General features: G+C 41.0%; 1 protein-coding gene across 2 annotated transcripts in view; it reads right to left on the bottom strand.

Moving 5' to 3' along the window:
* The window catches only part of LOC120461118 (solute carrier family 4 member 11), a 46263-nt gene that overhangs the window by 13036 nt on the left and 5881 nt on the right, over positions 1–27346 (bottom strand). Inside the window, exons 1-14 of one of the 2 annotated variants that reach the window (XM_039649250.2) lie at positions 25381–25548; positions 19345–19389; positions 17955–17995; positions 17239–17458; positions 16996–17077; positions 14656–14779; positions 14305–14508; positions 13272–13356; positions 13045–13170; positions 12788–12901; positions 12559–12691; positions 10878–10951; positions 2289–2508; positions 2077–2183 (exon numbers count right to left, since the gene is read on the bottom strand). In XM_039649250.2, coding sequence (XP_039505184.2) covers positions 2077–2183; positions 2289–2508; positions 10878–10951; positions 12559–12691; positions 12788–12901; positions 13045–13170; positions 13272–13356; positions 14305–14508; positions 14656–14779; positions 16996–17077; positions 17239–17458; positions 17955–17995; positions 19345–19389; positions 25381–25420 — 1615 coding nt within the window. In that variant the 5' untranslated portion in view covers positions 25421–25548. Of the gene's footprint in view, positions 1–2076; positions 2184–2288; positions 2509–10877; positions 10952–12558; positions 12692–12787; positions 12902–13044; positions 13171–13271; positions 13357–14304; positions 14509–14655; positions 14780–16995; positions 17078–17238; positions 17459–17954; positions 17996–19344; positions 19390–25380; positions 25549–27346 lie in introns of those variants that run through there. The other variant, XM_089134784.1, reaches the window with a different exon arrangement.

Below are 27346 nucleotides of genomic sequence, written 5' to 3'. Positions count from 1 at the left end.
ACATGTTATGTGTTATGAAATGTTTAATGTCAAGGGTGATGTCAAGAACTGGGCCCTCAATAAATTATGGAATAATTGTTAAAAAAATAAATATAATAGGCATAATTGTGGAATAAATACCTAATATTTGAGTTACATAAAAGTTTTTTATTTGTTTTCTTCCTAATAGTCATTAAAATAGTGGCAATTATTGTTGTCCCCTCTCACATTGGTCTTTGTACACTCCTCTAAAGATTCAGAAGAGACCTCAACAACTTTACAGACTGAACTCAAATTTTAAAGAGAAGAATAAAACTACCCACAGCGGTACCCAAATTTACAATAAAAGAGCAATTTCTTCCATCTCTGGGTCACAAGAGGCCGTGGATTGCAGTAAGCGACGCTTCAATTCCTTGCCACTCCTTTCCCCCTCTTCCATCGCCAGCCGACAGCAGTGTACAGTTCGGGGACGCCACCAAGCCTTCCCACGCACCATCTGCCCAACCCTAGAACCAGGTAAGTGTGCTACAACACACTCGCCCAAGCCAAGTCCTTGTGTACCACCTCGCTGCCCCACCCCCGGGTACGTCTGTGGTCCTGTTGATCCCGCTTGCGCGGTGTCTGGGAGCCTGGCTAGTGTTTCCCAGCCCGTCTCTCTGGCTCATCCATACCATTAGGCTCGGCTATGCGATTCAGTTTGCCCGGCGCCCTCCCAAGGGGCATCCAATTCTCCTCTGTGTGGAGTTCCGATGCCCCGTCTTGCGGGCAGAGATCGATGTCCTACTGGCAAGGACGGCATCGAGCCGGTTCCACCAGCTGATATGAAGACAGCGTTTTACAGCCCCTACTTCATTGTACCCAAGAAAGGCAGTGGGTTACGACGAATCTTGGACCAGCGAACCTTGAATCGGGCCCTGCACAAGCTCTCGTTTAAGATGCTCACGCAGAAATGCATTTAAGTGCATCCGTCCCCAAGATTAGATTGCAGCGATCGGATCGACCTGAAGGACGCGTACTTTCATGTCTCGATTCTTCCTGACACAGACTATTCCTGCGGTTTGCGTTCGAGGCATATCAGGACAAAGTAATGCTCTTTGGGCTGTCTCTGTCGCCCCGCGTCTTCATCAAATTCTTCTTGAATTTTCAACTATATCGACGACTGGCTGATTCTGGCTCAGTCTTGGGATCAGTAGTGCGAACACAGGGACATGGTGCTCCGTCAGCCTGCTCAGCCTGTTCACAGCCCTTACGTGCTCAATCGTGCAGCCGACGAGCTCTCACGACAGCCTACGCTTATGGGAGAGTGGCGTCTCCATCCCCAGGCGGTCCAGCTGGGACTTCTTCGGAGCCGCACAGATTGATCTGTTTGCCTCTCCGGACTCAACCCATTCCCTGACCCGACGGAACCCTTGGCACGGATGTGCTGCCAAACAGCTGACCCAAGTATGCGTTTCCCCCAGTGAGCCTTATCGCACAGACACTGTGCAAGGTCAGGGAGGACGGGGAGCAGGTCTCGTTAGTTGCGCTGCATTGGCACATCCGGACCTGGTTCCCAGAACGCATGCTCCTCGCGACAGCACCTTTTTGGCCCATTCCTCTGAGGAATAACCTACTTTCTCGGAGAAGGGGCACTCTATGGCACACACGTCCAGACCTCTGGAAACTCAATGACTGGTCCCTGGACGGGACACGGAGATTCTAGGTGACTACATAAAATGATTTAAATATATACATTTTCTAACTCCATATCTTGAATTTTGTGATCATTCGCATGCATTCCTAAATACTTTTTAGGGTCTTGATGTTTGTCAATAATATGAAATATTTAACCCGGAAAGGACAAAACAAATGATAATGAATGAACCCAAAAGGTTCCATATAGAACTTTTTTCCTGGTTACAAAGAACCCTTAAAAAGGGTTCTGTGTAGAACCTTTTTGGGTTCCAAATACGAAGCACTGATAGAACCTTTTAAGATTCTATATAAAACCTTTTAAGGTTCTATATAGAACCTTTTCTATATGTGTACTGAAAATGATGATACAAGCAAAAAGACAAAATTATAATTTTAGGTGATTGTTTTGACGTGAGGGCTTACGCTGAATGCCAATGAAGAGGTAAGTGCCCACAAAAGAGAAGATGACCACAGAGATCGGCAATGCACAGTCTGACACCACTTCTCTGACTTTAGCATGCAGGAATGTGCTGGAAAGAAACCAGAAAACATCAGAATTTCGAGTTAGTGTGGCCATATAGAAAAGGGGATTCCTCGTTCTAGAAAAAATAATTAACTTTTTATGTTAATTTTACCTTCTCTTGATGAGGAACAGGACATATCCCAGCCACAGTGTTCCCAGCATCAGCAGTAGGCAGAGAATTGGGAGCTCCCTAGTGCCTAGAACCATTGATGCAGGCAGTGAGCCTCCATTCTCTGTTCCGTTCACTGTCTGAAGAAGCATTACACCCAAACGATGCAGATCCTCTGTGCTTCCATTGACAAGTATAGGGCCATGGTAATATTTATGAAATACTGAGAGAAAAGAGAGGTAAAGTGGTAATAAAGAGAATAGGTTAAATAGAAACGAGTGAGCGAATATATATATATATATATATATATATATATATATATTCAGATGTAAAATATATATATTCAGATGTAAAATATATCATGCACCCAAAAAAATGACAAATCTTTCTCAATCTATTGACCCTTATGATGTTCCAAAAGCATATGATTTGCATTCTGCAAGTGTAAAGAGATTTTAGGCAGAATGTTCATGCTGCTCTTTTACATTCAATGAAATTTAAAGAGAACTGGGGCTCTCAAGCTTAAAAAAAGTACATTATGATAAATACCTAGCTTGTTACATATACATGCAACATTTCAGCCATAAATAAATTATACGTTAACTAGATTTTAGGTTTATTACTAGGTTTATTACTTGTCTAGCGATGTATATTTATGCTTAAATTCACAGGGGTTGGACAATGAAACTGAAACATTGGCCAATACAGTGCTATACGATTCATACTGTATAAGCTGTCTTGGAAGCTGTCTTAAAATGATGTACGGGTATTAACCCGGATTGTATCCTAAAAAACATAAAACAAAAGCTGCCCAAAACACTGCAGAATTAAACACGCATCTTGACTCTCCTGTTTCCACCAAAGCTGTTCGTCTGGAGCTCCACACAGTCAATATTCATAGTCTTGCTGCTATACTTTGTACACTCGTACCAATGCCAAATGTCGATTTCATTGGTGCCAACAGAGGAAATCTTGGGCTGTGGACAATGTAAAACTCGTATTGTTCTCTGGGTCCATCTTCACTGTCTTTTCCACATCCGGGAGAGTTACAGTTTGGAGAAACCCCAAAAAGTTCCCTTTCGAAGGGAAATCAACAATACGTCGAATGACGCAATGGGGAATGCCTCAGGCGTGACAGGTGTCTGAAATCAAATATCAACTCACAGTAATCAGGTTGACCGGAAACAGCCCGTGCATCATCAGCTTGAATGATGAGTGCGTCAATCGGGATGTACAAGAAGGGCGCCTTGAAACCGTGACAATACATATTTCGTCTTCAGGGACTGTTTGTCTGTTTTCGAAATCAACGATTCAAAGATGAAGCGTGCAGAGAAGCGGCAGAATACCTTCCGCAAGTGTGCTGATCCGTGTCCTAGATATTTGACACCGGGAGATCCACACGATCTGTGCGTGTTCTGCCTGGGGGAAGAGCACGCGCGGGAAGCACTCGAGGGAGCTTCTTGCGCGAACTGCGAGGGTTTTACCATCAAAACTCTCCGCTCTCGTCCGTCCCACTTCTCGAGGGAAGTGGGTATGGCATCTGAACCCCGCGGTTCTGGTCCCGCTCGGGCTGAGGCTCAGCGGTGATTGAGCTCATGGGGCTCTCAGATGGAGCTGGCGGATCAGCTGGAAAGGGGCGTTTACCTTTCGAATGATTCACCAGCTGACGAGGGCGAGTTACAGATCAATGTTGAGGATGTGCTCTCTCTCTCTGATGGATCTGTAAATGGTTCTCTTCGGGCCGGGCAAGAGTTGGCTTTGGATGATGTCAGTTTGGTTGAGACCGAACCATCTCAGCCCTCTTGTCCAGTGTACGCTGAGCTGGTGGATGTTATGGGGTGCGTCACGGATAGATTTCAGCTAGAGTGGAGGCGCATCCGGGAGGAGCCCGTTTGTGGTATTTTGGACGACCGGTTCCTCCCCACCCGTAAACCACCAGCTCGGTTGAGCCTTCCATTTCTTCCCACCCTCCACTCTGAGATCGAGAAGGCGTGGCAGCACCCGTTCTCTGCGCGTCTCCATCTGCATCAGCGGGCTAGTTTCGCTGAAGTGGAGGGAGCCGCAGAGCATGGGTATGTGTTGATGCCACCAGTAGACGAGACGTTGGCTAACTATCTCGCCTCTGGTCGGCCATCCTCACTAGAAGCTCCGACCCTGCCATCCAAGGCGCTCAAGACAACTTCGCACTTGAATGGCAGAGCGTACAAGGCGGCAGGTCAGGCGGGTTTGGTTCTGCACACCCTCGCGGTCCTTCAGGCCTACCAAGCTGACCTGCTGCGGGACCTCGATCAGGGGGCCGGTTTGTCCCCTGACGTGGTTGCGGAGCTGCGCCGCACCACGGATTTGACTCTCCGGGCCAGCAAGCAGTCTGCGGGTTCCATCAGTCGTGCGATGGCTGCTATGGTGGTCACGGAGAGGCATCTGTGGCTCAACCAGGCTGACATCTGGGAGAAAGATAAGACTTTTCTCCTCGATTCGCCAGTTTCGTCTTCCGAGCTTTTCGGAAATTCCGTCGAGACGGTGGTCTAGAAGTTCAGGGAGGCGAGGGCGCGCTCCGCGGCATTTAAGTGACTGCATACCGCGGAGGTCCTCGGCCCAGCCCAGGCAGGCGGGAGAGCCCGGTCCGTCATGGTCTGAGGATCACAGGCGAGCCCAGAGGGCCAGTGTCGCCTCCCGTGCGCCCCCTCCTTCCAATAGGGGGAGCAGGGCGCGCAAGAGACGAAACTCCCATGGGAGGCAGGATCTCAGAGAGGTGATGCAGAGTAAATGTTCTTCGACATCGCCTCTTGGGATCCTGTCTCCAAACACCATCGCTCCCAGGCTCTTCCTACATCAGGCCTGGGGTGGGGCCCATGATGAGTTTAAGAATTTTCTGATGGCCCACTTCAGCTTGGTGTTAGGAGCGCCTTTGTTTCCCTGGTTTTAGTAAAAATAGTGGAAATGGTTTTTGAAAAAGCAATGACTTTCTGTTTCTCTTCTTTTTCAGAAATCGCCTCCTGTATAGAGCCGGGGATCATGGTGAGCGAGGTGATGTTTGGTAAGGAAAATAGAGTAAGCAAAAAAAAAAAACTGTGACTGCCAGGTTATAGGCCTCACCAGGCCTTCCTGGCTATTGGCTCCCACTTACTGTGGTCACCAGGTTACAGGCCTCACCATATCTTCCTGGTTATGAGCACCCACATACTGTGGTCGCCAGGTTACAGGCCTCACCTGGCCTTCCTTGGCTATGGGCTTCCACTTACTGTCATCGCCAGGTTACAGTCCTCACCAGGCCTTCCTGGTTATGAGCTCCCACTTATTGTGGTAGCCAGGTTATAGGCCTCACCAGGCCTTCCTGGCTATGAGCTCCCACTCATTGTGGTCGCCAGGTTACAGGCCTCACCAGGCCTTCCTGGTTATGAGCTCCCATATGTGGTGGTTGCTGGGTTATAGGCCCTAAGCGGGCCTTCCCAAGTTATGAGCTTACTCACTCTATTGACTTCCCAGCATGCAGCATACTGTGGTCACCAGGTTACAGACGTCACTAGGCCTTCCTGGTTATGAGCTCCCACACAGTGTGGTTCTCGGGTTACAGGCTCAACAGGCCTTCCTGATTTTGTGCTTACTCATACTGTTAAAGCTGTTGTCGGTAACTTTTTTGAAGTGGCCAGTGGTCAAAACTATCTGCTTGCCATAGCTAGATTCAAAACGGATAGCTTGTAATAATGATTTTAATTCCATTGGTACTGGTGGGTTTCCACGGGAAATTTGAGCATGTCTTTGCGTCATTACGTCACACCCGTAAACACAAATAAGGAGTTTCGGCTAGCCGGCTATACTGCGCGTGAGGAGAGATGTAAAGATGTATAGGCTTTTCTCGCAGCATGTAGAGAATCAAGGCGAATCAAACACAACTTAATCAAACTAATCTCTCATGGGATTAATTCACATGGCTTCAACACTCCAAGTTCTGGAGCCCACATTCCAGAGTCACAGAACGGCGCCAAGAGTTTGCTTTGGGGGACAATAAACCCCCCTCCGAAGACTTTTATGGTCCTGCAGATAGCAACAGAATGCCACAGGAAGAAACGAGTCCATATGTTAATGTTTTTACTGAGACAGGTCAGCTCCAAAATGGTGGAACGAGAGGCATCACAACCAAGCCCCTTTGATCTCCTGACAGAGATGTTCCACAGAACACATCTCCTCGTCCCCCTTACGAGTTGAACTCTCAGTAACCTTACGGTTGAGATCGAAGATCTCACACATAAAATAATATGAACTCACCACAGAACAATTCTTGGACCTATAACCAATCATAATTCTTGTTGTTCCTACACTTCATGTGTTATTATGCTTAGATCACATAATAATCATGTAATTGTTGTTAACTATTAACTCTTGTAATTGTTATACAACCATTAGAAGTGTGAATGCCTCGTTTGCTCTTAAACGAACCGTATTCTCGTAATTCAAAAGATGGCTTGATTGAAATCTGCGTAAAAGGTTTTGTTTTATGACTATAATTATCATAAGGTTAAAACGATGGTCTTTTGTCTCTGCTAAGTGCTGGAGACCAGCTCACAGACCATGCATAAATTATGATAAGTAAAGAAGTAAGTCCACCTCCTGAGATCATGCCATTACCCATTGGCCTAAAGTTTCTTGGAGGTTGGACTAGAGTTTAAGTTAAAGATCCAAACAAAGGACCTCATGTTCAGATTGCAGAAGAAGGAGAGGATTTTGCTAGATGATTTTTGTTCTGTTCTGTAACTGTTAAGTCCGTGCCTCTCTCTAAAACCAGCAAGAGAGTGTTCTGTTCGTGCTTATCTCTGAAACAAAGAACATGTCCACATGCTTCTACATCGACTAGACCAAATTCGACCAGCAGACGAATAACCCATCAAGATCAGGGTTACAATTCAGCTCAGTCAAGCCATCCGACTCGTCTTACTTTCATTTCTTTCCTTTATTTCCTTTTTCGTAAAAGTTTCGTTTCAAAGTTAACTTTGCAACGCGCTTCGAACTGGAAAAGACTCTCATTCGCTTGCTAATCACACGTGACCAGCGGCGAAACTTCCATCCCTGCACTTCAAAGACAACAAACCACGCAACGGACCCGGCCGGGGAACCCCCCCCTTCGACGCGACGCAGACAAAGGAAATTCCCTCAGCCACTACAAGCGCAAGTACTCCAGGCTCTAACTGAACTGGTGCTTTGATGTTAATTGAATAACCTCTCTAAGAAATGAAGGTTCAAATTAATGCTTGGTGGTCCTTTCAGGTTATGTCTTACGTGCATATAGAAAGTTGAAACTTTCTCTCTCACTCTTTCCAACTCACTCTTTCCCTTTCGCGACTGTATGAATGTGTGCGTGTGCGTGATTATGTTTAGACCTTAGTTTTGTGCTTAGAATAGCTAATAAAGTCTTGCCCATATATTTGAAAAGATAAATCTTCTTGTGTCGTGTTTGCACATTTAATGTCTTGTACTGTTCGATTTAAAGTTACCTTGCTAAGACATAGTGTTTCACTATAGATTTGGTTATAATTACGGCCCGTTCAAATGAATTCTAAGCGAGTCATTTGCTCGGTTCAGTGATTCGGTTCCATAGATTCATTGCAAATCAATGAATCATTTCCCTTTGAGCTAAATTGGCCTTCGGCCCCCTTAATACATTTTATGTATATTATTATATGTTGCATTTGCTACACAGCACTTCACATAATTAAACTTATGGCATCCAGAATGATCCAAACAACAATCATCAGTGTCAACTGGAGATTCAGCAGTTATTAAACCCAAAAGACTTCGTACTTCGGATTTAAGGTGTCTAGAGAAAGAGAAAGAAACCGTCTCATGAGAACACAAGGATTTAAACATCGGCGGGGCTTTTGAAAAGTTCGCTAACTCCATGTTTTGAAGGGTTTCAAAACGGAAGAAGAGACTGTTTTTTTTTCTGCTGAACAAGCAAGTCATTTCAATAGTTCAATCGGGTAACAGTACGTTTTCTTAATTCACACAGTTATGGAGTTTCCTTTGTTTTGCCTTTCTCGTTTTGCTATTATAGAGAATATGAATTCTGAACTACACAGGTAACCATAAAACACATTAAATTTAACATTAGTCACGCAATGCTGATGTTGTTAACATGAACAATTTGAGAACAAAGTAGGCTATAATTTGCACGGTTGCTGTAAATACCGCGGCCTTCCTGAATTCAGAGTGAAGTACACGAACCCATACTTCACCTATTATTGTGGTAAGTCACCCGACAAGATGTCTTGTGCACTTTTTAAAATCCATTTCTTATGGTGAGGGTCACACGCGGTATGCTTCGGTCCCTTCTTATGTGGTTCAGACCCTGGTCTTTCCTCGGGTTCCATTTTCAGAGTTCTTAAGAGCTAACTTTTTGGAAGTAGCTCCCACTTGGTGTGGTTTTTCAGGTACACCAGGCTGGGTCTCACTGACCTTCCCGAGTACGAGCTCCCACCCGATGAGGTCGCCAGCTGAGTACGAGCTCCCACCCGATGTGGTCGCCAGCTGAGTACGAGCTCCCACCCGATGTGGTCGCCAGGTTACAGACCTTACCAGGCCTTCCTGGTCATGAGCTCCCACACACTGTGGTCGCCAGGTTACAGGCCTCAACAGGCCTTCCTGAATTCAGAGTGAAGTACACGAACCCATAATTCACCTGTTATTGTGGTAAGTTACACGATGAGATGTCATGTGTACTTTATAAAATCCATTTCTTATTGTGAGAGTCACTCGCGGTACGCTTCGATCCCTTCTTATGTGGTTCAGACTCCGGTTCTTCACTTTGGGTCCCACTCTTGATGTGTCTGTCACAATACATTACGACAGGCACTTCCCTTGTTCAAGCTATCTCCAAAAACTGGTGGTCTTAGGTATCATTCGACTTTTTTCGAAGGTAGCCCCACATTGTGGGTCTGTCAAGTTTCTAGCCTCTGGCTTTCCTGAAGGATGAGCTTCCACATGCTGTGATCGTTGGGTTTCAGGCCGCACAATGTACGGCCTCCCTGCCATGAGCCCTCATGTTTCGGAGCTCCCCACACAGGGGGTGATCAGGTCTTAGGTCTCATTGACCTTCCTGATTTTGATCCCTCTCTTACTTCCTCAGTGCTCAAAAGCGAGCACTGGGTGGAAACTCATGGATTGAGTGTACGATTCCCGTTGTTTTGAGGTTGAGTTACACTCTCCAGAGGATCCCGTCTCTGTGATCCGAAAATTGATGGTTTCTGCCAGCTTCGCGGGCCTTCAGGTTTTGGATGCCTTTCCTAGGCAATTTCCAGAGGCTCTATCTTGGACGGACAGGCTATGGCCAGACTGTGCGTCTTAGTACAGATCACCAGGCCAGCCTGGGAGCATTTCAGGAGGAGTGTTCTCCTGAATAGTGACTGGCTGGGGGCCATTTGAGCTGGCCCAGATTTACCCACGTTATTACGTTCTGGTTTTTCTTGGTTCATTAGCTTGGGCTATGACCATTAGGGAGTGCCGTCACTGACAGCCTGATGTGACGTAGGGTGAGTGGTTTCAGTGTTCCTTGGAATTACTGGTTCTGACAGTTGTCACTGCCTTTTTGGCAGGCACTCCCCTCAGCATGGCGGAGTGGGTATTTCGTTCCCCATTGCGTCATTAGACGCATTGTTGAGTTCCCTTCGAAAGGGAACGTCTCAGGTTACGACTGTAACCTATGTTCCCTGAGAACAGGGAACGAGACAATACGTCTTGTTGCCATGCCTTGGGGCCTGCCTGCAACAGTCCCTTCAGACGATAGGATGTTGTCACGGTTTCAAGGTGCCCTTCTTATACATCTCAGTTGACGCGCTCATCATTCAAGCTGATGATGCACGGGCTGTCGCCGGTCAACCGGATTACTGTGAGTTGATATTTGATTTCAGACACCGGTCATGCCTAAGGTATTCCCCATTGCGTCATTCGACATAGGTTACAGTCGTAACCTGAGACGTTTTCACACCTGACTGTTGCTGCCAAGAGTGAAGCACGAGGTGGATCAGTGATGGTTTGGGCTGCAATATCATGGCCTTCCCCACTGTGCTTGATTCACTGCCAAGAACTACAAAACCATTGTGCACCTAATGGTTCAAACATTGTACCCTGATGGGGGTGCCGTGTATCAGCATGATAATGCACCAATACACACAGCAAGATTAGAGACAGAATGGTTTGATGAACATGAAAGTGAAGCTGAAGCTGAACATCTCTCATTTTGGGCATTTAACAGCCTCAGGCTCCATCATTCACTTTCATTGAGTGTAACATAAAATAATTTCTTAGAAATGTGTCAGTGTTTTTTTTTTTTTTTTTTTTTTACATCAAAAACTGATTTACCAATTTGTAAATGTAATGTTGTAATGTTGTACAGGTTTGGAACATCAAGATGGGAGAAAATTATCTTTTTTGAGGGTAACTATCCCATTAAACCATATCACATAGGAATATCATCATTAATGTTCCTAAAATACATCAAAAATTCCCTGTTAAATCCACATGAATGATTCGTTTCTAAGATATTACAAACTGCTCTGGTATGGATATGAGTTCCAGCTGTGTTCAGAGCTATGAACTTACTGTTTATGGTGCCTTTCAAGGCGTCACCCACAAAGGCAATGGAGATGAACAAAGCTATCACTTCTTCTGTAGAACTGAGAGGACACATATGACAAGGTGAACAACTGATATTCTCTTTTGTGAAAACAACAGAGCACAAACCTAGACATAACAAAACCGGGGCACACCATGAACGGAGATTATCACACACATGACAGGACAGCACAGATTTATGATGTTTATGCTACAGAGAGAGGCCACAGCAGAAGTGTCTGAGTTATTTCAGAATGTAGCGTCTGCCTGAAGAGATTTTATACATCAGTGAAAGATCGGTACATTTCCTCAAGAAAATAAGTGAGATGCTTGTTTGTGTAAAATTCTCCACTATAATACTTGGTTTTGAGTGGTTGGAGTGGTTAGCAGGGTTGCTATAGTGTTATGAGTAGTTGTTACTAGCTGGTTGAATACTGCTGGTTGGTACTAGCATTCTTCACTCTATAGACCTTATGCACCAGAGAAACATGGGCACCGTCATCTTTAGAATATTCTCTTTGAACTTCCGTTATTGCGTCCGCTCTGTATATTTGTATGGCATCGCATCAAGGAGTAATTAGCTGGTGAAGTGGATTTACTTATTGTAGAGTTAACAAAAGTTATCATGAGCATTGTAATGTTTATCATAAGCATTGTAAGGCAGATGTCTTAACAAATTTCGACCAGGATTTTTTTTTTTTTTTTTACGAGCAATTCATTCATACCTATGCAAGATTGCTGTGGAATTACAGACCGGAAGTCAAAAGACAACAAGCGCAGTACTGAAAAGAGGCGGGGCTACATAAAGTCTATAAAATTCTGAATCTGTCCTGACTTTCAGTCTTTTCTGAATCTTTCAGACTTTTCTGAATTTGTCCTGACTTTCAGACTTTTCAGAAATTCTGACTTTCCCCATCCACCAGGCTAAAAAAAAAATCTGATTGTGTAGACATGCTAAAGAAATACATTATTGCTGGTTTGTATGACACAGGAATTTTAAATGTATTAATTTGGCTCAACAAAACTTTTTGTTGTTGTTGTTGTTGTTGTTGTTAAAAAAACAAAACAAAATAAAAACCACTTGTGTCATTCTTAATATAACAACCTAAATTATTTGCGAGGAAAATATTTTCATTCTACAACATTTTTTTAGTGAAGTTTCATTAACCATTACATGCAATGTGTAAAATGAACAAATAAAAAGAGAATTTGTCTACTTACCTACGTATTGTTTGTCACACAAGATAATAGGTAAATCACATTGGTAGAAGTGCATGTAACAAACTGTTTAATCTTATATGTAATCTTACAGTTCGTTATGCTACTGCAAATGGAAGAACATATTCTACGGATGTCTCTTCATGCCGCGCACTTAAGACAGGGAAAGAAACCAGTGTCCTTGTTTAGAAGTCCATCGGGACAAAATGTTAACAAAAATGTTTTTGAATTGTTGTTATATGTAGCTATATATAATCATGTAGACTATTGATGTAAATATTTGGGATCAAATTAGATTCCGATATGTTACAAGGGTTACGGTAATAAGTGTTTAAATGAATGCAGGTGTACGCTTGGTAACACATGACACTGATGAAGGGTTGAACTCTTGCACTTTTTTGCACTTTTGCACTTTATTTGGTAAATATACACATGGTACTACTGCACTGACCGTTTAAAGAGCTTCATAAACAGGCCGACATTGAAGATGCCTCCTAGTATGAGGAACAAACTGTTCCAGAGGCCAATGCAGGCGTAAAATGCAGGAAAGTCGAGGTCATAGTCATCACAGATGCCTCTGATCACTGCAGTGTACAAATAAGAGAGAGAATACAACTGAATAGGGCTCTGAGATAGACAGTGCACCTTACCTTCTTTTCTTTATAAGAGACATGCAGTACCACTGATGAAGATGGCTAGAGGTGCTGTGGTGAGAGGGATGACCAGCGGAGACCCAGAACAAAGAGAGTAAATCACTCCTCCAATGCTCTGACCAATTATAGTCTTCTGAACATCTGCAGAAAGGCAAATAAACCACAAGGAACACACAAACACAAAACTGTCAAAATACCCTTCTAATCAAGCTGGATTTTGAACATGGTAGCTGATGTCCAGCTGATCACCAGCTAAATGTCCATAAATGTCTTATACTACAGACCTATCTCTCCTCGAGTGCTCTCATCATTCAGAGAGCCAAACGCAATCGCTGGCAGCAGGATAGCAATGTAGAGGAAGATGGCCGTGGTGGTGTACTTCAGCAAAGATCTGTCAGAGCCCAGAATACCTGGAGAGAAACCACCCAGCAACAGACACCTCAGCTGGAGCAACAGAGATTTCTGTTATTTTTGGTAAAAGTGAAGGGACTTGAGGGAAACTGAGACTCGCCATCTGTGAAGTCGGACAGGTACAGTGGAAGCCTGCGGCACAAGTCCTCATAAATGCCATGACCTGCTCTAAGGAAATCTTTGACCTGTGTACAAAAGTAGAATTGGAGATGAAAAAAATATGCTGAATAATGTTTTTTTTTTTTTTTTAATGCATTAAGGCAGGACTCATAGAACCTTAAATGCTTAAAAAACAAAAACATGAAAATAAGTGTTATGTCCTGTAGACTTATGTAAGATTTACATGAATCTCTACTGAATTTTATGGTAAATAAAATGGAATGTTGTTCATTGAACCTTTAAAATAATCACATTAAAGGGAATGTGTGAGCGAACAGTGGATCACTTCAGCATAGTGAACCTTCTATAAATCTTTCCGGTTTATATATATATATATATATATATATATATATATATATATATATATATGTCAGGGTAGGTTTAGGGAATAGAATATACAGAATGTAGAGTATGGAAATCGTTATTTCTATGGAACCCAACATGTGTGTACCATAAATTAAAGACAATTTTTTATTTGACAATATTTTTTCTTAAGATACAGGGATGAAGATTGAGTTTGATGAATGGCCTAAAGTTTGTAAAATAAATAAATAAATAAATAAAATATATGTATTTTTTGTTTTACAAATGTTTTAATACTATTTAATGGAAAGTCATATTGTATTACTTCTTAATTCACCACTATAATCAGAACAGAGGTTTAGGTGTTTAGGAAGATCTAAATCTTTACTCAAAAGCTCTTCAGATGAATATGCAGTACGGCTGTTGGGCGATAGGGTGTTTTGTGGATGGTGGGGTGGACATGCACCCAGGTTCTTACATCAGTGCTTACATCAGTGTGGAGAAGTTTTTATTTGGTCAAGGTTTAGCATAATGTGAGGGTAGACTGTTCGTGTGAGGAGTGAACTTAATGACCCACACAGAGAAAACTGAATATCAAGTTAACAGGCAGACTGAGCAGATAATTGGTTGGTGAAGCTATTTACATGTCCCTGAGCCTCTCAGATTCAGACCTTGAGTGGTTTGTTGCTTTGTGCGTCGATCTCTTCCTCCACCGAGGGCTTCTGGATGGCAGTGGAGAGCTGCTGCCTTTGAATCACCAGCTCCTGTTTGAAGTCTTCCTGGGTCTTAGTCTCCAGGAGTTTCTGTGTAAATGAGATGTCTGAGAACAAGGTGGCAAAAGTGCGACCGAGCTCTATGGCAGTCTTTGTACTTTTCTGCAGGGCAAGAAAGAGGACAAATCTAAAAAATCTTAAATAGCGTAAAAACATACACAGTTTGAAACAACAGGAAATTAGGAGACAACAGTTATAATTTAAATCTGTGTTATTTGTCACTTTAGGAAGATGAAAGGAACGGCTTACTGTTCGAGGCGGTGCCAGGATGAGGATAACATAGCGGACCTCACAGCAGTTAACACCCCAGTTCTGTGGCCGCTCCAGACGGGTAATGCAAACACATCGTTTCTGAAGAGTCTTCACGTTACAGCTGAATACAGAAGGCCATACACTTTTTATTAGCCATATATTTAAAGTGCCCTTATTATGCTTTTTCGTATATTACCTTTCATGCAGTTTGTTATATAGCCGTTTGTGAATGTAAAAGGTCTGTAAAGATTAAAGTACACAATAAATAAAGTTGCCTCCCAAAAGAAAGAATCGATTCTGAACAACCTCAAACGAGTCATCAGTAATTCCCATAGACAGTAAAAGAAATGGACACAGCGACCCCATTGATTTCACTGGAGAACATTGAAGCCTGTTAAAAGCTGATAGACAGGCGTACTGCGTCACGTGAGCAACCTGTATGTCTTCTAGTAGCTGTGCCGAGTGAAATTTGAATCTACGTAAAAATACAAGGTAATGGAGCCTTCTAAACATTGTCGTGTTTCTTTAGAAATAAATAATGGACAAATTAAGTCTTTGGACGCCTCAGATGTAAAATTATTCGCTGTCAAAGTGACGCCAAAATGAATGGGAGTCAATGGAATGCTAACAGCAGGTGATTATCTGCTACAATGGTGGCTCACGCGAGGCTTCAACTTCCGGCTGATGGATTACCCCCTTGGTAATTCCATTCTTACTTCCTGCACTAAACTATGAAGGTTTGTAACACATTTGCATAATGCCAGCCTATTGGCTGCTCGTGAACAGCATCTACTCTGACCCTCAAACACTGTAGTTGTAGCTGAGGACTGTAAGAGTTTGGATTGTGTTGTTGACATGAAGACGACGCGGTTTCAGTGCTGTGAAAGCAAATCCACTTTGCAGCACTTCGAAATGATGAGGACTCGAGCTGTAACTGATACGGTAAAACCGACGCCATAGTTACTGTTTGAATGAAGTTGGGTATGAAATGCTGAGGAAAATCTAGCGCTGAAATTCAGATATGGTAATGGCTGTTTGGTTTCCAACCCACTTTAAACAGTAGACCAATCACTACAGACTGGGCCATCTGACCAATCAGAGCAGAGTAGGGTTGCTGAAAGGTGGGGTTTATGTAAACCAAGCGGCAACATTCTAATCTGAAAAATGAAGCCTACCCGGAAGTGCGAAAAACTGCAATACATTTCAAATCTACTAGAGGCCGGTCCCAAAAGGGAGCAAATGTCTATATACTCCATGTTAAAATGTCCATTTTCACAGCATAAATTCATGTTTTTACAGGTTGGTCCCATGGACTTTTATTGTAATCTTCAATATGTTCTGCGTGCCTGACAACAGTGAGGGGGGTGATTTTTTTTTTTCTAACTCGTTAGTTTAGATCGTATTTATATATAAAATGTATGACAAATAAGGGTGGTTAACTTTGATTGACAGCTGATAACGGGCTGCGCCGAGTGGAATTTGACGTCTCGGCCATTATCCGACACAACACATCATACCAGCTCTGTATCCTTTCTGAACATTTGTATTTCCCAAGATTTTCCAGTATGGCGTTCGCCCATACCCCCCATAAACAGCCTCAAAACTGCTCTTCAGAAAGTCTATGGGTGACGTCACAGACGCTTTGTCCATATTTTTTACAGTTTATGATGTAAACCTATTGTAGGAGGCCAAAAAAAAAAAATAGTAACAAATAAGGAATACTGTGTTAAGTAAATATTTTGTGTGAGTAAATGTCAGTTGCAATTGCCTAACATACATAGGATTAGCATATACTTAAAACAGCATTATATTGGCCACGAGCTAAAAAAAATAAATAAATTAAATAAATAAAATAAAAATGCATTTAAAAAAAGTAAAAAAGAAAAAAATAAATGCTTAATTTTACACTTTCAGCTAAATGTTTGATTGCACCCCATAATTAATTAATTTAACTGCATTTTAAAATTATAATAATTCAATCATTTATATTATAATTATTAATAATTATTAAAAATAAATTATTTTTAAATAATTATTTAAAAATAATTTAAAAAAATAATTGTATTATGAAAATTTAAAAGTGCAAAGTACAATGGTTTTGTAATTTGAATGGCTTTGCAGTAGGCTATAGGCATTAGAAAGAATCGAACAAGTATGTAAATGTATTAATACTGCAATAAACGTTCAAGGCTATAGGCTTAAAAAGTAGTGTAGAGTTATTGATCTGGAAAAAGATGTTAGATATTTAAAGTATACTTTCAAATATTTAAAAAGGTTGAAGAAAAAAGAAAGAAACATATATAAGTGTATATTAATTAATATTAAAGTGCTACATACAGCACACAGATCCAGGACTGCTGGTAACAAACTCCAGTGGTTGTTGCTGTCACACCCTGAATGGTCTCGGTCAAAAGGTGAACTTGATAAGACACAGAAAGAGAGAGAAACTGTAAAACCCATTCCCTGTTTTTAAAGACAGTTGGTCTTCCATTAATGTATTCTCAAAAGGGGCTGCCCTGGATTTTTGGATTTCTAGACTAGACCACATGAGGCATTTGGTGCGAGCAGCCCGCTGCTCACCATTGGCACCCTGTTCTCCAGCATCTATGAACAGAGCACTCATGACCTCGTCCGCATTGCAGCTGCCCAGCCCGTCCGTGGCCACATGGTCCAGCATTCTGCGCAGTACTTCGTCCAGGGAAGCTGCCTTTTCATCCAGTAGGATGTTGGCCTGAGCCAAGAACCCATCTAGATCCCGATGAGCTCTCACCTCCTCCTGGAAATTCATCAGCTTCACACACTGAAACAGGAAAGAACCAATCATAAGGTCATCACAAACCATGCTTTAGACCCAGTTGTCTTTAATCAGTCAGCTAAACCAATCAACAAAGCATTTGCATTATATTTACGCATTTGACACAGCTTTTTATTCAAAGCAAACCCATGACATTGAAGCACAGTAGTGAATTTGGTAACAATTAAAACAACTGTTTTATTTAAATATATTTTAAAATGTAATTTAGTTCTGTGATTACTCCAGTCTTCGGTGTCAAATGATTATTCAAAAAAAACAACAACATTCTAACATGCTGGTTTGGATCAAAATATGATCAAGAGACTTTCAAAAGCATTAAAAATATCAATTATTCTAAAATTCCACCTCAGAACTTCAGATCATAAAAAAGAGAAAAATGCACTCATGTGCTTCAAATTGAAGCGTGAGGCTTCGTAGCCTTACACATCTCGATTAAACAACAGATTTTAATTATAAAACAGCTTTAGTAAGAATGGCTTACTCTTCTTGATGTATGTAGAAGGCCAAATCCTGAAACGTCGTCTATTCATAGTAGAAAGGACAGGAAGAGGGGAAAATAAATGATAAATTGTTAAAACCCTTGTGCTGTTACATGGATGTATGAGTATGAAGGACATACCCAGGCCTCCCAGAAGAAATGTTTTCTTTCATTATCTTGAAGCCATGAACCCTTTGTATTATGTCTCCCTGGTTATAAATAGTCAAAGAGTTCCAAAGTCTGCAGCACAGACACATCAGAAGTGCATTGTGGTCCCTGAACCCTGACACAGCAGTCACTTAGGAATAAGACCTGGCACAGCCTGCTTCCCCAACATATCAGCCAAAATAGGAAAACAATACTGATTGTTTTTAAGGTGGAAAGTGAACAGAGATCATTTTTGATAGGTGTTCAAAATGTGGAGGAGGTTGAGCTGCTGCTGATGGTTGATACTACTGGGATCCATCTATACCTCAGGCTACCATCACAATGATTTTTGAAGTAGTCTCAAAGAGAATCTCATCTAACACACCCACGCACATCATATCTGAACCGCACCACACAGATCTAAACAAACATCACACACTGTGATGCATCACACGCTCTGACCTGAGATGGTCGGCTGAATGGGCGTCTCGACTGCTGTCTGTTACGATCGTGAGAGTTTCGAGTTTCCTCAAGCTCTCTTCTCTGCGGCATCTCGCGGCTCTGAGGCATCAACATGTCACAATAGAGCTCCTTAAGTGAGACTTTCTTAGCTTTAAGATGATTATTATAATCTAATTTCCCTGCCTAACTCAGTCTGACGTGACCTTTTACAGCTGCTGTAGATGAAATGTGGCAGTGTTTTTATAGAGGCTGAGAGGTGTTCACTTCCTGTTCAATGAATCATGCTCATTTTCATTTCAACCAGAGACGAATATTTAATACTATTTATGGTATGTGACTTCAGATCCACCCTGTTAAAGCTACCCAAGTAAAACCCTGCAAAACCAGACACACAGAGCATTATAACCATAGCCACCCCAATCAATCTTTGCATGGAAGAGTATAATCATGACATGAGGTAAAAAACTACATGATATTCTGAGTTTGTGCCGGCTGCAGCTTTTTGTTTTACACTTGGGTTGATACGCTGTGAAGTTTGTTTACTCGCAGTCTCCGGTTTTGATGGTATTTACTTAATGCGATACTGTGAATTTGAGCTGATTATTTTTAAGTTATGCTTGTATGATCAATTCAGCAGTATTTAACACATCAGCCCTCTCATCTTCACCCTCCTCAACCTGTTTTGTTTGTCTTTCATTTAACATAAAACGTGCTAACTAAACAGGTGTGGCGAGCAGATGCATATAGGAACAGAGAAAATATTTTAAAAACAATTCTTTCTCACCCATCCCTTGGAAGAGGTGGCCATTTTTTGTCTGCCCAGGAGTGTCTGTGGAGGAAACAGGCCTCAACTGAGACTTCATCTTCATACAAATGAGTTTCTTCACATATTTCAAGGTGGTCAGAAGAAGAATTACAATACTTTACCAAAAATAGTTGGATAGCAATAGACAGATACCCCTTTTCCACCAAAGCATTTTGAGAGCCGGTTCGGAGCCGGTGCCTGCGCGCAAACCAGTTCTTTGTGTTTTGACAGCCAAAGAACCGGTTCTCGGCCAGGAAAACTGGTTCCAAAACAGCACCAACTCTTTGCTGGACTAGAACCGTCATACTTACGTCGGGGGCGGGTTTAGATGTGTTCTAAACATCTTTTCTGAACATCGCAAAGCCAGGAGAAACATTTGCAGAAAAACGATGGAGTCCGCCTTTGTCATTGTTATGCTTGAAGTTGGCGCAAGCGGGTTTTTATTTTTTTAAACATTATAAGCAAAGAAGAAAATAGTCACAATATAGAAGAAATAAATGGAAAGAAAAAAGACAAGACAGGGGTACATAACTAATCAGAAAATATTACATATCAAAAGAAAAGATTAAAAGACTTACATATTTCAATTGTTTTTAAAGCCTTCTTGGTACACAAGTTAGAGATAATCCCAAAGTAATGTTGTACTCGCAACTAAGCGTTTCTAGCTAAGACATATGGCGTACACAGTGGCGTAACAACGTCGTTCCCTGGGGGCACAAACAGGTTCTGAAAGGGTTCACAAGTTGAACCAACTCTGAACCAACTTTGAACCAGCACCAGTTCCGAACCAGTTCCTTTTTGGTGGAAAATGGACAAGACAAAGAAATACAGATAGATTTTTTTTTTTTTTTTTTTTGCATAAACAAACCCAAATTCAGCATGAAATTGTCTTTCTTCCTTATTGTGATATGCATCCAATTGAAACAGCTTCTCAAACGAGAAAAAAAAAAAACAGGGTGGGACTTTTTGTCCATTGGGAAGGGATTGGATCGTTGTTGTTTGCTAATTAGCCTACTCATGCGAGTTTGCAGCAATTACCGAATTAAAGATGAATTAGTTAATTGCACTTGGATGCTTTAAAATAATGAAAATGTGAGGGGGAAATTCAATGCATCTGCTTCTACTGTCAGTATAATTAATGAATGAAAAGTTGTAAATGAGCCTTATAATGGCACTGAAGAGGGGCAATAGAGTGAAGAGCAGTCATGAGTCACTCTTATAAATTCAGGATCCTGACTCTTACTCTTACCTCAGCTGCACACAATTATTCCAGGCCATCAAAGAGACTGGGATTTAATGGAAATTTCCCATCTTTGAAATTTATCCAATTTACACCAGCCCTGATATCGTCATGCATGGACGGCTCAGAGCCGTCACGTATTTTCTTCAGGGTGGATGGGATAAAGAGGTTATTTTCTGCACAAAAATTGTATCACAGACTGTAGGATATTCGAAGCACATCGTGTTGCTATCTCCAATGAGCACTGCTCCACCATCATCCCGCCATCTTTAATTTAGCAGACAACTTGCTTTGTTACAACAGTCCTCACACTAGATGGGCCTCAAAACACTGTAGTGCTTTGAGCCCTAAGGCAGATTGCTGCCCTTGCAACCCTGCTGGCCTGGAAAAATTGATTCAATTATCTTTTTGACAAAATATAATTTGTTCCTATATCTATGCTTCCTAAATACTGGTCTAATCCAAAACTAGGTATTTTCTTTTGAGAGAGTGTCTGAGAATGGAAATTCCTCCTTTGTGGATTGGTTTGCTCTACAGTCTGGACATGTGACATCTGGGATTAGAGGAAAGATTGTCATTTCTAGTCTCACTTCAGGACCTCATCAGCCCTCAGGCCACACGAGTCCTGTAATGGCTGGACATACACACCGTACGTGACAAAACCATTTCTGAGAGTCCTTAATGGATCCCTTAAAGCAATGTTCTGTGTTCAACACAACTTAAGCTCAGTCCACGGCATCTGCAGCATGCCGCCAAAGAAAATAACGTAATATCACACAAGAAAGACTTGTGTTGTGACAGCAAACAAGTAACTAAGTAAGGAAAACCCATTCAAAATGTTATTGGTCTGCTTTGACCGTGACAAAGAGAGCAACATAATGTCTGCCCAGATTCGGTATGGTCCTTTATCATAAATTAATGTATCAATCCAAAAATGTCCATGATAAGAACATTATTAGTCATACAATTAAAGACAGAACCAAGAGGGAGCCCCACCAATACTTGGGACAGCCTTGACTACGCGCAGCCACATAAAGACACTCTCGGAAATGAGCTTGCTTGCAAAATCCAATAGGATTTGTTTGAAACATTGTAATTAATACAGTACAACTTGTCACCTTCAATGGGCTTTTCTTTGTGTTTGTGATGTGAAGTCTAAGTGGTCGAAGTCTTGTTGTTTTGTTCAGTTTCATACTCTCAGAAATTAATATTTTAAAACACGCAACAACACATTGTGGTCTCTCTTCATTACCCACAGTTGTACTGGTAAATCCGAGTGCGAGATATGTCTCGTCACATTTCACATCACATTATCCTCTGTGTCAAAAGGTGTGCTAGTGCTAATGAGGCATCAGTTTAGGGGATTTGTTGTGTCGCGCTGCACTCGGTGTAGACAGCAACACTGATTATTATGGGTTCTATATGCTTTTGTTGCGTCATGTTGCGCCGCTCGCGTTGCGACTATTGATATAGATTCATTGTCTGCATTATGTTTACCAGGCATTAGCGGTCCTTTCACAAACTTGTCTATGTCCATGCTTAGAGCAGAACCATACATAATTTATTTATATTTTTACACGGCTTCCTGCCATGCTCAATTTCGATTCTTTAAATGAGCCATAGCAGTCTGTTTCTGCATGACAACAATCACTACAACTACAGATAACAGACCGCTCAAGTTACTACGAGACAACTTGAGGTAATAAAATGTCAAATTAATATTTTGTGTTTAATTAGAGGTTTGTTGTTTGCTTTTTGTTTATTCAAAAAAGGGACGCGACACATAAGAGGAAAGCATGTAATCATATTTTGCTTACAATACAACACAAATTCCGTCTCATGGACATATTTTCTCTGCTGCTTGCCTCACTAGACTTCCTGTTAGCAGGCTCACTGACTTCCTGTTGCTGACTATGCTGTCCTGTTAGCAGGAACTAAAGTAAATTGGCACTGACCCCAAAATAGTTGTTTTAACTCTCTCTGAGACCTGATGGCGGATTTGAGTTCCTCAAAGTGTTGGTTCATCCAATTTTTTTTTAATGCATTGCATTCACATATAAACATTCATCAATCATCTCGTGTGTTAGACCGGGTTTACACCGGAAGCTGAAGCGATGCGGAAGCAGCCGGCCCGTGCCGTGAAGTGCCAGTTTCGGCGTCTGTTTTATTTTTTCCGTGAGCCGCGAGTGATTCGCGTAAGTTACACCAATAAACACTCGACCATCTGGTCAATTGTCAAAATACAAGCAGTTTTCAAATTAAAATACCGAGAGTGACAAATGCGAACACACAAACAAATAGGGAAACAACGAGAGAGAGAGGCAGGCAGGAGTTGTCTCTCTGGCTGCGTGTGTCTCGACAACGGATTAATAAAATAAGTGTACAAACTTCTTGGTTACAGAAACATGGTGTATTTATATTATGAGGTTATTTACTTACCCATGATGTAATATGAAAGAGTTTCACCCCACTCACAGCAAACAAGGTGCCAGACAGATACCACTTGACAACCCAAAAAATAAATAAATTGTCTGCACACTTGAGTCCTTAAAGCAAAATTTAATGCCAACCTTTCGGTAATACAACCATCCTCAGGGCATACACAACGTTCCATTTGACTGTGTTCAAACACACCAGGACAATCAACAATGATAACCCACACCTGCAGAGGTCAGGTAGGGCCAGTTGTAGTCCACTGGTGGGAGTTGTAGTTTTTTAGGTGATCAACCCTAACTTCTTCACTTAAAGTCCCCGTGAACCGGAAGTTGCAAACGATTTTTCTCCAGTGCTGTGACGTATTTCCAAGTGAAACGGAATATTGAACAGAGGGCAGGGTTTTACTCTAGCGCTCCTCCTCTCCATCTCTCGCTCATAGTAAACTAACGGTTTGAGGGGAGTGGTTAAGCATTTCCCCACCCAAGCTGTGAAACCTACGTCATCAGAAAAAGAAACCGTTCCAGACCGGAAGTAACTTTTCAGATTTTGATTAAAGATTACCAAGGTAAAACATTTTTTTTTAATATATATTTACTTGCACAGATTAATTGTTCACCACAAGACTAGTAATATGGGCTAACAAAGTAAATAGTTTCAATTTTGATTTCACGGGGACTTTAAGTGAAGAAGTGAAAAACACTACAAGAAACAGACATAAATATATACAAAAGGTATACACAAACATATATAGGTGCATATACAAATATATACACACACACATTAATTCCTGCTTACAATATAAGTACATGGAGACTGCAAAAACATCAGAAACACCGTCATAAACTGCAGTATTCAAGACTTATAAAAAAGGAACAAAAAACAGTACAGCTGTGACTAAAGCATGGCACTCATGTCAAAGTCCACATGTGAACAGGCAGGCGCCCGACCGCGCGTGATTTTCCGTTCCGCGTCGCTTCAGCATCTGGTGTGAACCCGGCGTTAGACGGCACGTTTGAGCTTCAGCAAGAAACAATGAGGTTCATTCTCATGTGACGCAGTACGTTTGAGGTTCACCAAGAACCAATGACGTTCATTCTCGCGTTACGCAGCACGTTTGAGCTTCAGCATGAACCAGTGAGGTTCATTCTCTTATTAGACCGCACGTTTGAGCTTCAGCAAGAAACAATGAGGTTCATTCTCACGTTACGCATCACGTTTGAGCTTCAGCAAGAACCAATGAGATTTGATCTCACACGTCAAGCAAGTATGGGTCAGCTTCCGTTTATGTTCAGGTTGTTGACGTGACATGGTATTTTCACTGTCACACACGATAAAAACATAATATAATTACTGATGTCATCATTTAAAATGCAGTAACTGGTTAAAACAGTAAAAGAATTGACAAAGTTAGTGACCCCTCATATTTTCTCAAACATCAGCTGATCAATGTTTATGAATAAAAGAGTAAATTCAATCTGTTCAGTCTTAGGGGATTGGAACGACATGAGGGTGAGTAAATGATGACAGAATTTTCATTTTTGGGCGAACTTTTAAGGACAGACCGGATATTCAGTATACATTGTTGCTTCTCTTTAATCATCAAGCTTGTCCCATACTTTACAGAGCTTTTAATAACAATTATAATAATTATATTGTATCCCTGGCATCTGCCATGTCAAAGAGTCTGCAAACATTGTTTGTTTTAATCATAAGGAGACAATGAAGCTTGATGTGAGAGGGTTTCTCTGGCAATTATTTTTTTTTATTCATTATGTTTTAGACGAGTGATTCAATGCAATCATGTTTATCTAACACAGATGGATCATCATACTTGCTTTACATTTGCTCTTACAGTACATCTTCAGCTGGCTTTTCATAACCAGCTGAATCCTGACTCATTCTTACACCGTTTTTTACCTAATTTTGCACTGCAATATTTATTTATGAGTAGCATGAGTTGACACACACAAAAAAATAAATAGATAATCCTCTTAAATCCTCTTCATTTAAATAATACTCATTTTCTATAGTAGTAGGCTACGTTAGAGTCTAAAACTCCAACAACAGTTTAAAACACCTGACTTAAAAATGCATATGTCCCATATGCAGTGTTGATTGTCACATTTGAATAGGAAACATTTTCACAGTCCTTCAAAATTGGCAAGATTAAAGGAAGAGAAGTATTTCTTTTGCCTTCTAATCTTCCAGTCTAAGCAAATACAACAAGTGATTCTGTAAATTACCCTGATAAGGAGACTAACTGATTCACAAGTGACCAAAACTCCACTTACAGGTCTCTACCCCAACTTAGTTGACTAAACACATGCAGATGAACTTACCGGTTGGTATAAAATTCAGCACTTCTTTGCTTTCCATCATTTTCCTCAGTAGTATAGCTGATCAGCCCATCATGGTTTCAAATAAAATGTCTACTGTCTGCTTCAAAACCATACTTTAACACCTCCACACATCAGCAAGCACATGAAACAGGGAGGGTTTGCTCTGCCTCTGGGTCCCTGTGCCTTTCACAGACACTAGACACAACTGAAACCTAACACAACTGACAGCAAGATATTATTTCACATTATTTCTTGCCATTATCACAGACATAAAAAAGTACCACAATGTCATTCAGTACTACATTGGGTTGTGTTATACTACATAAACATATATACATATATAAACATGCATACAGTGTGTGTATATATATATATATATATATATATATATATATATATATATATATATATATATATAATTTTTTATTACATAACAGAAATGCATGATTTAAGAACCTACTTAACCCATAAACACAATTAACCAGGAAGGTTCACAAAAAAAAAAAAAAAAAAAAAAAAAAAAAAAAAAAAACCCTACTACAAATTGAGCCCTCCACTGGGTCTGCCTGGATAATAAACGCCCGACTATTAACCAACTTTCATGAATTAAAAAATTTCCTCTCCACCTAGACTTACATTTGAGAGCTGATTTGCATTTGAATTAATGCAGGATAAGTAGTGGCAAAGTGGAAGGATGATTAAAATTTTCAGACGAGATCATGCTACCAGTCCACTGAGAAATTAACCCAGCATCACATCAGTAATAATGCTAATATGCTCAATTTGGCAAATTTACACAAAGCACCTATTGAATAACTAAACATATCCCTTTAATAATAGAACTGCACACTTATAAATACTGTAATATACTGCAAAGTTTACGCAAACTAAATATATTATTGTGTTCATATATTGTATAATTGTGATAGAAAGATACTGTATCTAATGACATTGCCTGACAAAAACATATAATAAACTAGAAAAAGGAAAAAATTTTTGGCTGACCATCAATAGGAGAAGAAAGTTGACTGAATTTGAGTTGAGGGCTTTACTTAAAAAACTAAAGCCAATGCAGCATCACATTTTTTATGCATTCATTTCCTGAAATTAATAAACAAATAAATAAAACCTTAATGTTCACCACAGCCTCATTTGTGTGCTTTTTCCATTGAATTCCTTTAGAACAATGTAATCATTCATGGCATTCCTGTTAGTTATTTTTGTAGAGGTTAGATGCCTTGTAAACTCATATCAAAGAGGTGCTTTCACAAAACACCTCTGGTGCTCTGTTAAATGTGCGAGTTAAATGTTAGTGACTCCTAAGCAGATTGAATGTCACTAAAATTATGCCAGAAAAAGAGGCATCATGTTAGTAAAAGTTGTTATTGGGCATTTTAATTATACAGGCCTTGGGAATGAAATATCACAGCGAGTTATGCCTCTGGCTGCTGCTAGGGGGCAACACACAGCAGAGACAGGAGAAACTCTGAAGACAATTCAGACTCAACCAACAATTTATCACATTATTGCAAGACTTATTACATTATGATTAAAGTAACAAGGTTGCATAATTAGCGTGTATAATGGATCATTTCTTGAGATAACAGTTCATTCCCAATTTTTTTTTTTTTTTTTAAAAGGTACTACATCTTCAAGTGAGGTGATACCCTTTCAAAAGATGTACTTTGAGGTACTATGGAATCTTTAGAGGTAAATAAGGAACACATTTGTAACTTTTTTCTTTGAAATTTCTCCCCCTTTCCCATCATTAACAGCAGCATATCTCAGAGGCATTTATTTTGAATATATGTGACTAGATGAGTCTAACTACTAGTCTCGGTACATTGAATGTCCCTGTCAACCTCTGTATTTATTCACTTGTCAGAAATGCCTTTAAGACAAGTTGAAGACTTCAAAATAATCACGAGGGGGATTATTACTGATGTATTTTATGTCATAAAATAAT

Source organism: Pimephales promelas, chromosome 9, assembly GCF_988280905.1.
Source record: "Pimephales promelas chromosome 9, fPimPro1.hap1.1, whole genome shotgun sequence".
NCBI lineage: Eukaryota > Metazoa > Chordata > Actinopteri > Cypriniformes > Leuciscidae > Pimephales > Pimephales promelas.
This window is presented reverse-complemented; position numbering and strand designations above follow the sequence as displayed.